Below are 13,898 nucleotides of genomic sequence, written 5' to 3'. Positions count from 1 at the left end.
CTTAACGACTGAGCCACCCAGGCGCGCCTTAAAATCATTTTTTAATTTGCTTCTGTTTCCACGTCTTGGTTTATACATAATTTAAGGAAAATTCATCCTAAGGCAAGCACCTGTAGAGATAAGGCACCAGGTACACCAGTATGCAATGAGCCCAAATTGATCAAACAGAAAAAGGTAAAAGGGTAGATGAAGTCTTATCCCCCTGTTGTTTGCTGATATCCAAAGTAAATATAAATACTGAGGGAAAATGTTGAAGACATCTCAAGGATTGACTTACTGACTTCTTTGCCATTTTATTAATGTCTCGTTAATGAGGTATCTGTAGGTATTATGGCCTTTCCAAAAAAGGAAAATTGGCTTTTCTTATTCAATTTGTACATAATGCAGCTTTTACACTTCCTTCAGTTCTTATTAAGACGCTGAAATACTTCAGCAATAACTTTAGGACAGCATAGTTTCTGATGAAATTTCACATAGGGAGAAAAAACATGAGAAACATCCCCATATTGTCTTTTATACCCTTCATTTGCAGTGGATAAGTGACCTGTCTTGGTTTGACTATCTTCCTGCTGCTTCACTGGGCTTCGAGGTTTTGTGGACATGGTCGTCTAGGTCAATGGAATCTAGTAAGGTGGAAGGCTTTCTTTCTTGTGTATCTATCATTAAAAAGTTCAACAAAAACCTACTGCAAAATGTTTCTTATCCTTTTGTCAGATATGAAGTAGTGAGCAGGACTAGTTCTTTATGGAAATTTTTACACCCTTAATAATCATTTCAAAAATGTAGAGCTGGTAGTACTGCAGGCATATAGGGATAACTTCATATTTCTGCCTTCTCTTCTTTTATAGGACCTACTATATTTGATTCACTTGTATCAATTGAAATATCCTCCACATCTCTTATTTCTCTCACCCTTACATTTATGGGTTAGGTTTGTGGCTTACTGATTTTCAGTTTTGTAGAAAGACCTATGTTTTTCTGTCACATAGCCTACAGCACAACTTTGACAGCAGATGAGCAGTTCTCCAAGAGCGATGAGCCAGGCTGGCTATCTCAGAGACTCCAGAGAGGACCCAAGGAAGAGCTGCTCACCTCTTCACCCTTTCATGCAGTTGCAGAACTACACTCTGTGCAGCCAACAAGGAAGAACTGCATAAAATTTGTTAGAGACCCACATTAATTCGGGAATATATACTGGTTTTGTGATATATCCTTAGATATTTTTCACATGCATGTGTTCAATCTTCCCATCTTATAAAATAAAAGAAACAAAGATTTTGTCATCTGTTTTCTTTATATCTGCTGATATCCCCTTCCCCCAGTAGCAGCACTTAATGACCAAATACCTAATTATTTTTATTGCTTTAATTAATATAGAGCCAAGATCTATCTCATGCTGAATATACAATTGTCTTCAATTTTATATCCAATTTCCTACTATTACTGTGATAAAATATTACTTAAATTTAAATTTTATTTTTAAAATGTATATATTATTTTTAATATGTATATATTATATAACATTATTATGTAACACTAATATATTATTACATTATTATATTTACTTAAATGATTATCCTAATGGTGTATTGATGCTATATCTATACTGTATATTAATTCATAGTTTTAATTTATTATTCTTAATATTAGAACTGTAATTTAAAGAATTTTTGCTGGGGCATTTTCATGTGCTTTTTTTTCTTTACATTTTAGGTGTACAAGAATTTCCAGAAAACATTAAGTGCTGTAAGTGTTTAACAATTATTGAAGCCAGTGTCAATCCCATTTCTAAGTGAGTATGATTACATTTTATTTATATTTATGTTTCCATTGGATAATAATGTACTCAGATAAACAAAATTCACATAATAAATGAATTTTAAATATTGCATTTAAAATTCAATTTAATAGAATGATGAGGAAAAATAATCAAATCAGAATAGTTTAACAAAAGATGATTAAAAACATTGCTGAATAATGATGAAGGTCTAATTGGCACAAGATGGCATTACTTTGAAGTTAACTGTGTCATCATTCTGTGGTTCTCAGGCAACATTCCATGAAAGAGCACTGAAATGAAAGAAACAGTTATTAGTTATGATCTTGGTAGAAAATTAACATCAAGGATCTAATGAAAGTTCAAGAGAGTACAAGAGTTTGAGATATTGATAGGTGCATGAAAATAGCTGATCATGTAGTTCCAGTTGGAAAATGAATTAAGTATAACCAGAAAAAGGGACTATTTGTGTACAAGGAAGAGTGGAAAGAGAATTCTATGAGGATAACAGAATGGAAGACTTGGATCGTAAAGGTGTTGTGATCAGAAATGGGGCATTGTGGTGCCCCTTTTGATCGGTTAGTAGAGAAATGCCATGGGAAGATGAGACCCAGCATGTGTCAATGTTGGCAAATTATAGTTATGTCATAGGGATGGTGTGTGCTGTGCAATCAAATAGGTCAAGAAACAATGGAGTGAAGGCACCTGGGTGGCTCAGTTGTTTAAGCGACTGCCTTTGGCTCAGGTCATGATCCTGGAGTCCCGGGATTGAGTCCCGCATCGGGCTCCCCGCTCAGCAGGGAGTCTGCTTCTCCCTCTGACCCTCCCTCCTGCTCATGCTCTCTCTCTCTCTCTCATTCTCTCTCTCAAATAAATAAATAAAATCTTTAAAAAAACAAACAAACAATGGAGTGAATGGATTGGATAAGTCACAAATCTGAATGTTAAAGTCACTTAACAATAGAAGTGGACGTAAAACCTGGAAAGACAGTAGCAGCAATATCTGGAAGAGGTTGAAACAAATCAGTGGTATTGGGATGCAGATAATGAGTCTCAGTAAGACTAACATTATAATTATACAAAAACTGACAGTAGGATTTGAGAAAAAACCTTAAGTCATCTGTTCATATTAAATTGGGGAGACTAGGAAAAACTGAAGCCCACTGGAAAGGCATTTAATGACTGGAGTGTTTTTTTGAAGAACAAAGGAAATTTATCAAAGGGAGTTTGAAGGGAAATTTTTCATCAATATAGTTGAGAAGAGGCTGTTTCTCTATGGGTCATGAGAAGAGGCTGTAGATGAGACTAGGAACAGAATATAAAAGAAGGAGATAAAGTTTAGATGGAGATCTTTACAATGAATTGTTTGTAAAATAACTTAAGGCCTTTAGTAGAAAGTGTGGAACATCAAGAAATAAAATGTATTTGAAAGAGAACAACTTTTCCACCTCAAAAGTAGAATATGGAAGAGAAAAAAAAGACTGTGAAAAGTATTTTTCAAAACTCTTAAAGCAGAATGCAATTCTCTCAACAAAGAGTAGACATTACTAACTTTTCACATCAGGACTACAACCATATCCTTGACTTAAGTCGTAATACAGGGCAGATGATAAATTGTTTTGACTTCTAGTTCTTTAATCCTAATAGTTCATCTTATTTAGGAATCATGATAAAGTCTTTGGGAGTGGAAATCAGATGATAATTTATATCTTTATGAAGCTTCAAAACTATAGTTTTATTGGCTGTGTCTCTGAATTCCTTCCATACGTTTAGCTTTTTAAAAGATGAATATGACTTATTTCATTTAAAAATGCCTAACACTGAAAGCATTAAGTGGTTTGGGAATTCATAAAAAATTACACAAAAGTCAATTTAAGTAGTATATTAATTTTAAAGATTTTTTTAAGATATAATTCATATACAGTAAAATTTACCTTTTAGCTGTATGGCTCAGTGAGTTTTGACAAATGTATACAGTTGTGCACCACCACTGTAATAAGATATAGACTATTTCCATCTCCCCAAAAAGTTCCCTCAGCTCAATCATCCACTTCTCTGATTTCTATACCCATGGTTTTGCCTTTTCCAAAATGTCATATAAATGGTATCATACTTTTGTGTCTGACTTCTTTCACTTAACACAGTATTTTGAGATTTATCCACATTGGTTCAAGAATCGGTATTACATTCCTTTTTATTTCTAGGTAATATTCCATTGTATGGAAATACCACAATTTATTATCTATTCATCAATTGATAGATATTTAGGATGTTTGTTTCAGCATATGTTTTCTATTGGGTAAACACCTAGGAGGGGTATACTGGGTAGTATGGTGTGTGTATGTTTAACCTATAAGAAATTTACAAACCGTTTTCCAAAACAGCTACCCCATTGTCTTTCCCATCAGCAATTTATTAGAGTATCTGTTGTTCTTCATCTTTGTCAGAATTTGGTGCTATCGAGGCACCTGGGTGGCTCAGTTGGTTAAGAGTCTGCCTTCAACTCAGGTTGTGATCCAGGGGTCCTGAGATTGAGCCCCAAGTCTGGCTCCCTGCTCAGTGGGGACTCTGCTTCTCCCACTCCCTCTGTTGCTCCCCTGGCTTGTGCTATCAAATAAATAAATTAAAAAAAAAGAATTTCGTGCTATCAAGTTTGTTTTTTGTTTTTTTCTATTTTTACCAACATACCTCATTGTGGCATTTCACTGTAGTTTTAATTTACAGTTTTAATGTCCAGGTAATATGTTTTCATTTTCATGTATTTATTTACAATTTGTATTGCTTCTTCAGTAAAAGTTCAAATCTCTTGTTCATTTTTTTTAAAAGATTTATTTATTTATTTTAGAGAGAGAGAATACCCAGAGAGAGGGGCAGAGGGAGAGGGAGAGTCTCAAGCAAACTCCATGCTCAGCATGGAGCCTGACTCAGGGCTCATCTCATGACCCTAAGATCATGACCTGAAATGAAACTAAGACTCAGATGTCTAACCAACTGCACCACCCAGATGCCCCACATCTCTTGTTCATTTTTATTGCCTTTTCTTATTATTATTATTGAATTATAAGAATTCTGGGGGTGCCTGTGTGGCTCAGTTGGTTAAGCCTCTGCCTTTGGCTCAGATCATGATCCCAGGGTCCTGGGATCAAGCCCTGCACGTGGCTCCATGATCAGTGGGAGGTCTGCTTCTCCCTCTCCCTCTGCCCCTCCTCCCTGCTTGTGTTCTCTCTGTCTCTCAGAAATAATCTTTTTTTAAAAAAAGAATTCTTTATATATTCTGGCTAAAAGTCCTTTATTTGTATGCAAATAATTACTCCTATGACTTATCTTCTCATTTATATATATATTTTTTAGTTTTATTATGTTATGTTAATCACCATACATTACATCATTAGTTTTTGATGTAGTGTTCCATGATTCATTGTTTGCATATAACACCCAGTGATCCATTCAGTACGTGCCCTCTTTAATACCCATCACCGGGTAACCCATCCCCCCACCCCCCTCCCCTCTAGAACCCTCAGTTTGTTTCTCAGAGTCCATAGTCTTTCATGGTTCCTCCCCCCCACCAAATTTCCCCCCTTCATTTTTCCCTTCCTACTATCTTCTTCTTTTTTTAACATATAATGTATTATTTGTTTCAGAGGTAAATCTCCTTTTTAAAATAGTGGCTTTCAAAGAGAAGATTTTAATCATAAATTATTTTATTGGTTTATGCTTCTTCCTGTATAAGTGATTTTTGCTAAATTCATAGTCTTAAAGATTTTTCCCTATGCTTTCCTGTGGAACTTTTGTAGTTTAGGCTTTACAGTTATGTCTATGATCTATTTAAAGCTAATTTTTAGGAGCACCTGGATGACTCAGTCAGTTGAACATCAGGCTCTTGATTTCAGCTTAGGTCATGATCTCAGGGTGGTGGGATCAAGCCCTGCATCTGGCTCCCTCCTCAGCTCAGAGTCTGCTTGTCGTTCTCCCTTCCCCTCTGTTCCCTCCCCCTGCTTGTTTGCTAGCTTGTTTGTTTGCATTTGGATATCCATTTATTCCATTACCATTTGTTGAAAAAATTATCCTTTCTTCATAAAATTACCTGAGTACTGTTTTTTGTAAATCAATTGATCATATGTGTTTGGATCCATTTCTGAATTTTCCATTTTGTACATTAATCTATATGCCTGTTCTTATATCAATTCCATACTGTCTTAATTACTATAGCTTTATGGTAATTCATACAATCAAGGAATGAGAGTCCTTAAACTTTATTCTTCTTTATCAAAATTATTTGGGCTATCTATACCTTTTGCTTTTCCATATAAATTTTATAATCAGCTTGCTATTGTCTACAAAAATGTAAAATCCATCTGGAATTTTAATAGAGATTACATTGAATCTATAAATCAATTTGGGCAGAATTAGCATCTCAAAAATATTGAATATTCCTAATCCTGAGAATAGTATATCTCTATAGTTACTTATATCTTTTAAAATTTCTTTTATCAGGGTGCCTGGGTGGCTCTGTAGGTTGGGTCATGATCCCAGAGTCCTGAGATCCAGCATGATGTCGGGCTCTCTGCTGGGCTCTCTGCTCAGCAGGGAGCTTGCTTCTCCCTCTCCCTCTGCCTGCTGCTCTGCCTAGTGTGCTCTCTCTCTGTCAAGTAAATAAGTAGAAATCTTTAAAATAATAATAATGAAATAAAATTTCTTTTATCAATGCTTTGTAGATTTCAGCATATGAATCTTGTATATGATTCATTCATCTTATTCCAAGTATTTCATGTTTTTTGTGCAATTGCAAAAGATTGTTCCATTAGTCAATTATTTATTGTTAGTATATAGAAATATAATCAGGGGGGTGGAGCAAGGTGGCGGAGGAGTAGGAGAACTGGATTTCGTCTGGTCTCAGGAATTCAGCTGGATAGGGATCAAACCATTCTGAACACCTACAAACTCAACAGGAGATTGAAGAAAAGAATAGCAACAACTCTCTGAACAGAAAAGTAACCATTTCTGGAAGGTAGGACGTGCAGAGAAGTGAATCTGAGGCGATATTTGGGAAGATAGACGGTGGGAGAGGGGTCCTCCATCGGCTGCTTCTGGCAAGTGATAGAGCTGCAGAGCACAAAATCGGAACTTTTAGAAGTCGGCTCCACTGAGAGACGTCGCTCCAGTGGCTAAGCAGGGGGTGGAACCCTCGTGGGACAGTGTGCTCTCAGGACCCTTGGGGTCACAGAAAGACCGGGGGTGACTGACTGCGCCAGAGATCCCAGGTATCAGAGCGGGGAAGCTGGATGCAGAGGTGGAGCTGAGGCGCAGGCTCTCAGCTCGGGGTTGCCATAAACCGTGATCCGCGGCACAGTCGGGCCACTGCTCCTCCAGCAGGGACCCAACAAGTGGCAGATCCAGGGAGATTCCCCTTCCACCCCCAGGAGGAGCAGTGTGGGAGCGCACCACAGGGATCTGCTGGATTTGGAGACTCCACACCGAGTCGGGTGCCAGAGATAGAAATGTTCGGTCACAGGCCGGGTGAGCACGGAGTGCGGCCGGAGACTGGAGAGACGGGAGTGACTGACTGCTTTTCTCTGGGGGCTCACTGAGGAGCGGGGCCCCGAGTTCTCGGTTCCTCCGGGGCAGAGTTTCGGAGGCCGCCATTTTCACTCTCGTCCTCCAAAGCTGTACGGAAAGCTTGCAGGGAACAAAAGCTCCCAAGAGCAAATCCGAGCAGATTACTTAACCCGGACTGGGCAAGGGCGGGGCAATACACCTCCAGCAAAGACATTTGGGAACCACGGCAACAGGCCCCTCCCCCAGAAGATCAGCGAGAAAAGCCAGCCAAGACCAAGTTTACCGATCAATGAGAATGGCAGAACTCCAGCGCTAGGGGAATAATGAACATAGAATCCATGGCTTTTTTACCATGATTCTTTAGTCTTTCAAAGTTAATTTTTTTTAACTGTCTTTTTTTTTTTTTTTGAATTTTTCTTTTTCCCTTTTTCAACCAACATCTTACCAATCCCTTTTTTAAAAAACATTTTTATTTTTCATTTTTAGAGTCATATTCTATCCCTTCATAGCAGTTACCCGTATTTTTGGCTTATATATATAAGTTGTTCTCTCTTTAAATTTTGAGATAGTTTCTTCTAACAGATCAAAATATACCCTAAATCTCTAGTGGTTTTGTTCTACTCTCCTGCCTGATCACATTCTCTCCCTTTTTTTCTTTTTTTTTTTGAAATCCTCTTCTTTCTTTTTTCAAACAACTTCTTATCAATTCCTTTTATAAAATTTTTATAATATTCATCTTTATAGTCATATTCCATCCCTTATCATATCAACCCTTATTTTTGTACATATATAAGTTTTTCTTTCTTTAAAATTTTGGGAGGCATCTTCTTCTAACAGACCAAAATACACCCAAAATCTAGTGTGTGGCACTGATCTATGCACCAGCCTGATCATATCTGATCATATTCTGGTTTTTTGTTTTGTTTTGTTTTTGTTTGTTTTTATCTTTTTCTTTTTCTTTTTTCTTTCTTTCCCTTTCTTTTCCCCCGGCTTCAGGTCTTTTCTGACTTGTTTAGAGTATATTTTCTGGGGACGTTGTTACCCTGTTAGGATTTTGTTCTCTCATTCATCTATTCTCCTCTGGACAAAATGACAAGATGGAAAAAATCACCTCAACAAAAAGAACAAGAGGTAATACCGACTGCCAAGGACCTACTCAATATGGACATTAGTATGCTGTCAGACCTAGAGTTCAGAATCATGACTTTAAAGATACTAGCTGGGCTTGAAAAAAGCATGGAAGTTATTAGAGAAACCCTTTCTGGAGAAATAAAAGAACTAAAATCTAACCAAGTCAAAATCAAAAAGGCTATTAATGAGGTGCAATAAAAAATGAGTGCACTAACTCCTAGAATAAATGAGGCAGAAGAAAGAATCAATGATATAGAAGACCAATGGATGGAAAATAAAGAAGCTGAGAAAAAGAGAGAGAAACAACTACTGGATCAAGAGGGCAGAATTCAAGAGATAAGCGATACCATAAGACGAAACAACATTAGAATAATTGGGATCCCAGAAGAAGAAGAAAGAGAGAGAGGGGCAGAAGGTATAATGGAGCAAATTATAGCAGAGAACTTCCCTAATTTGGGGAAGGAAACAGGCATCAAAATCCAGGAAGCACAGAGAACCCCTCTCAAAAATCAATAAAAATAGGTCAACACCCCGACATCTAATAGTAAAACTTACGAGTCTCAGAGACCAAGAGAAAATCCTGAAAGCAGCTCGGGAGAAAAGATATGTAACCTACAATGGTAGAAACATTAGATTGGCAACAGACCTATCCACAGAGATATTCAGAGCACTAAAAGAGAAAAATATGCAGCCAAGAATACTATATCCAGCTAGGCTGTCATTGAAAACAGAAGGAGAGATAAAAAGCTCCCAGGACAAATAAAAACTAAAAGAATTTGCAAACCCTAAACAGCCCTACAAGAAATATTGAAAGGGGTCTTCTAAGCAAAGAGAGAGCCTAAAAGCAACATAGACCAGAAAGGAACACAGACAATACTTAGTAACAGTCACCTTCCAGGCAATACAATGGCACTAAATTCCTATCTTTCAATAGTTACCCTGAATGTAAATGGGCTAAATGCCCCAATCAAAAGACACAGGCTATCAGATTGGATTAAAAAACAAGACCCATCGATACGCTGTCTGCAAGAGACTCATTGTAGACCCAAAGACACGCCCAGATTGAAAGTGAGGGGGTGGAAAACCATTTACCATGCTAATGGACATCAAAAGAAAGCTGGGGTGGCAATCCTTATATCAGACAAATTAGATTTTAAACCAAAGACTGTAATAAGAGATGAGGAAGGACACTATATCCTACTTAAAGGGTCTATCCAACAAGAAGATCTAACAATTGTAAATATCTATGCCCCTAACATGGGAGCAGCCAATTATATAAGCCAATTAATAATAAAAACAAAGAAACACATTGACAACAATACAATAATAGTGGGGGACTTTAACACCCCCCCTCACTGAAATGGACAGATCATCTAAGCAAAAGATCAACAAGGAAACAGACTTTAAATGACACACTGGACCAAATGGACTTCACAGACATATTCAGAACATTCCATCCCGAAGCAACGGAATACACATTCTTCTCTAGTGCCCATGGAACATTCTCCAGAATAGATCACATCCTAGGTCATAAATCAGGTCTCAACTGGTACCAAAAGATTGGGATCATTCTCTGCATATTTTCAGACTACAATGCTTTGAAACTAGAAATCAACCACAAGGGGAAAGTTGCAAAGAACTCAAATACATGGAGGCTAAAGAGCATCCTACTAAAGATTGAATGGGTCCAACAGGAAATTAAAGAAGAATTTTAAAAAGTCATGGAAACAAATGAAAATGAAAACACAGCTGTTCAAAATCCTTGGGATGCAGCAAAGGCAGTCCTAAGAGGAAAGTATATAGCAATGCAAGCCTTTCTCAAGAAACAAGAAAGGTCTCAAATACACAACCTAACCCTACACCTAAAGGAGCTGGAAAAAGAACAGCAAATAAAGCCTAAACCTAGCAGGAGAAGAGAAATAATAAAGATCAGAGGAGAAATCAAGGAAATAGAAACCAAAAGAACAGTAGAACAGATCAATGAAACTAGGAGCTGGTTCTTTGAAAGAATTAACAAGATTGATGAATCCCAGGCCAGGCTTATCAAAAAGAAAAGAGAAATGACCCAAATCAACAAAATCATGAATGAAAGAGGAGAGATCACAACCAACACCAAAGACATACAGACAATTATAAGAACATATTATGAGCAACGCTATGCCAGCAAATTAGATAACCTGGAAGAAATGGATGCATTCCTAGAGATGTATCAACTACCAAAACTGAACCAGGAAGAAATAGAAAACCTGAACAGACGTATAACCACTAAGGAAATTGAAGCAGTCATCAAAAATCTCCCAACAAACAAGAGCCCAGGGCCAGATGGCTTCCCAGGGGAATTCTACCAAACATTAAAAGAATTAATACCTATTCTTCTGACACTGTTCCAAAAAATAGAAATGGAAGGAAAACTTCCAAACTCGTTTTATGAGGCCACCATTACCTTGATCCCAAAACCAGACAAAGACCCCATTAAAAAGGAGAATTACAGACCAATATCCTTGAAGAATATGGATGCAAAAATTCTCACCAAAATACTAGCCAATAGGATCCAACAGTCCATTAAAGGGATTATTCACCACGACCAAGTGGGATTTATCCCTGGGCTGCAAGGTTGGTTCAACATCCACAAATCAATCAATGTGATACAATACATTAATAAAAGAAAGAACAAGAACCATATGATCCTCTCAATAGATGGAGAAAAAGCTTTTGACAAAGTACAGCATCCTTTCTTGATCAAAACTCTCCAGAGTATAGGGATAGAGGGTACCTACCTCGATATCATAAAAGCCATCTATCAAAAACCTACAGTGAATATCATTCTCAATGGGGAAAAACTGAGATCTTTTCCCCTAAGGTCAGGAACACGGCAGGGATGTCCACTATCACCACTGCTATTCAACATAGTATTAGAAGTCCTAGGCACAGTAATCAGACAACAAAAAGAAATAAAAGGCATCCAAATCGGCAAAGAAGAAGTCAATCTCTCACTCTTTGCAGATGATATGATACTTTTTGTGGAAAACCCAAAAGGCTCCACCCCAAAACTGCTAGAACTCATACAGGAATTCAATAAAGTGGCAGGATATAAAATCAATGCACAGAAATCAGTTTGCATTTCTATACACCAACAACAAGACAGAAGAAAGAGAAATTAAGGAGTCGATCCCATTTACAATTGCACCCAAAACCATAAGATACCTAGGAATAAATCTAACCAAAGAGGCAAAGGATCTGTACTCAGAAAACTATAAAATACTCATGAAAGAAATTGAGGAAGACACAAAGAAATGGAAAAACGTTCCATGCTCATGGATTGGAAGAACAAATATTGTGAAGATGTCAATGCTACCTAGAGCAATCTACACATTCAATGCAATCCCCATCAAAATACCATCCACTTTTTTCAAAGAAATGGAACAAATAATCCTAAAATTTGTATGGAACCAGAAAAGACCCCGAATAGCTGGAGGAATGTTGAAAAAGAAAAGCAAAGCTGGCGGCATCACAATTCCGGACTTCCAGCTCTATTACAAAGCTGTCATCATCAAGATAGTATGGTACTGGCACCAAAACAGACAGATAGATCAATGGAACAGAATAGAGAGCCCAGAAATGGACCCTCAACTCTATGGTCAACTAATCTTTGACAAAGCAGGAAAGAATGTCCAATGGAAAAAAGACAGTCTCTTCAACAAATGGTGTTGGGAAAATTGGACAGCCACATGCAGAAGAATGAAACTGGACCATTTCCTTACACCACACACAAAAATAGACTCCAAATGGTTGAAAGACCTAAATGTGAGACAGGAGTCCATCAAAATCCTAAAGGAGAACACAGGCAGCAACCTCTTCGACCTCAGCCACAGTAACTTCTTCCTAGAAACATCGCCAAAGGCAAGGGAAGCAAGGGCAAAAATGAACTATTGGGACTTCATCAAGATAAAAAACTTTTGCACAGCAAAGAAACAGTCAACAAAACCAAAAGACAACCAACAGAATGGGAGAAGATATTTGCAAATGACGTATCAGAGTAAGGGCTAGTATCCAAAATCTATAAAGAACTTATCAAACTGAACACCCAAAGAACAAAGAATCCAATCAAGAAATGGGCAGAAGACATGAAAAGACATTTTTCCAAAGAAGACATCCAAATGGCCAACAGACACATGAAAAAGTGCTCAACATCGCTTGGCATCAGGGAAATCCAAATCAAAACCTCAATGAGATACCACCTCACACCAGAGAGAATGGCTAAAATTAACAAGTCAGGAAATGACAGATGTTGGCGGGGATGCAGAGAAAGGGGAACCCTCCTACACTGTTGGTGGGAATGCAAGCTGGTGCAACCACTCTGGAAAATAGTATGGAGGTTCCTCAAAAAGTTGAAAATAGAGCTACCATATGATCCAGGATTTGCAGTACTGGGTATTTACCCCAAAGATACAAATATAGGGATCCGAAAGGGTACGTGCACCCCGATGTTTATAGCAGCAATGTCCACAATAGCCAAACTATGGAAAGAGCCAAGATGTCCATCGACAGATGAATGGATAAAGAAGAGGTGGTATATATATACAATGGAATATTATGCAGCCATCAAAAGGAATGAGTTCTTGCCATTTGCAACACCATGGATGGAACTGGAACGTGTTATGATGAGCGAAATAAGTCAATCAGAGAAAGACTTGTATCATATGACCTCACTGATATGAGGAATTCTTAATCTCAGGAAACAAACTGAGGGTTGCTGGAGTGGAGGTGGGTTGGGAGGGATGGGGTTGCTGGGTAATAGACACTGGGGAGGGTATGTGCTATGGTGGGCACTGTGAATTGTGCAAGACTGTTGAATCTAAGATCTGTACCTCTGAAACAAATAATGCAATATATGTTAAGAAAAAAAAGAAGAAGAAGAAGAAGATAGCAGGAGGGGAAGAATGAAGGGGGTAAATCGGAGGGGGAGACAAACCATGAGAGACGATGGACTCTGAAAAACAAACTGAGGGTTCTAGAGGGGAGGGGGGTGGGAGGATGGGTTAGCCTGGTGATGGGTATTAAAGAGGGCATGTTCTGCATGGAGCACTGGTTGTTATTCACAAACAATGAATCATGGAACACTACATCAAAAATTAATGATGTAATATATGGTGATTAACATAAGAATAAAAAGTTTAAAGAAAAAAAAGAAATATAATCAGTTTTTCTTTATCAATTGTATATCCTGCAATCTCACTAAATTCACTTATTTTAGTAGATATTTTGTAGATTTGGGGCTATTTCTTACGTGGACTATCATACACCTATGAATGTAGACAGTTTTGTTTTTTGGGTTTTTTCCCATCATTTTCACCCTATGTGCCTTTTATTTATTTCTCTTTCTTTCTTTTCTTTCTTTCTTTCTTTCTTTCTTTCTTTCTTTCTTTCTTTCTTT

The 13,898-nt window shown here is 37.6% G+C and overlaps 1 protein-coding gene across 1 annotated transcript in view; it reads left to right on the top strand.

Moving 5' to 3' along the window:
* The window catches only part of LRRC7 (leucine rich repeat containing 7), a 646,929-nt gene that overhangs the window by 378,055 nt on the left and 254,976 nt on the right, over positions 1-13,898 (top strand). Inside the window, exon 6 of the mRNA XM_035018295.1 lies at positions 1,714-1,792. Coding sequence (XP_034874186.1) covers positions 1,714-1,792 — 79 coding nt within the window. The remainder of the gene's footprint in view (positions 1-1,713; positions 1,793-13,898) is intronic.

The sequence above is a fragment of the Mirounga leonina genome, unplaced genomic scaffold (genome assembly GCF_011800145.1).
Source record: "Mirounga leonina isolate KUSES-001 unplaced genomic scaffold, KU_Mleo_1.0 Mir_173, whole genome shotgun sequence".
Lineage (NCBI taxonomy): Eukaryota > Metazoa > Chordata > Mammalia > Carnivora > Phocidae > Mirounga > Mirounga leonina.
The sequence above is the reverse complement of the archived record's forward strand: the minus strand, read 5'-3'. Positions and strand labels throughout refer to the sequence as shown.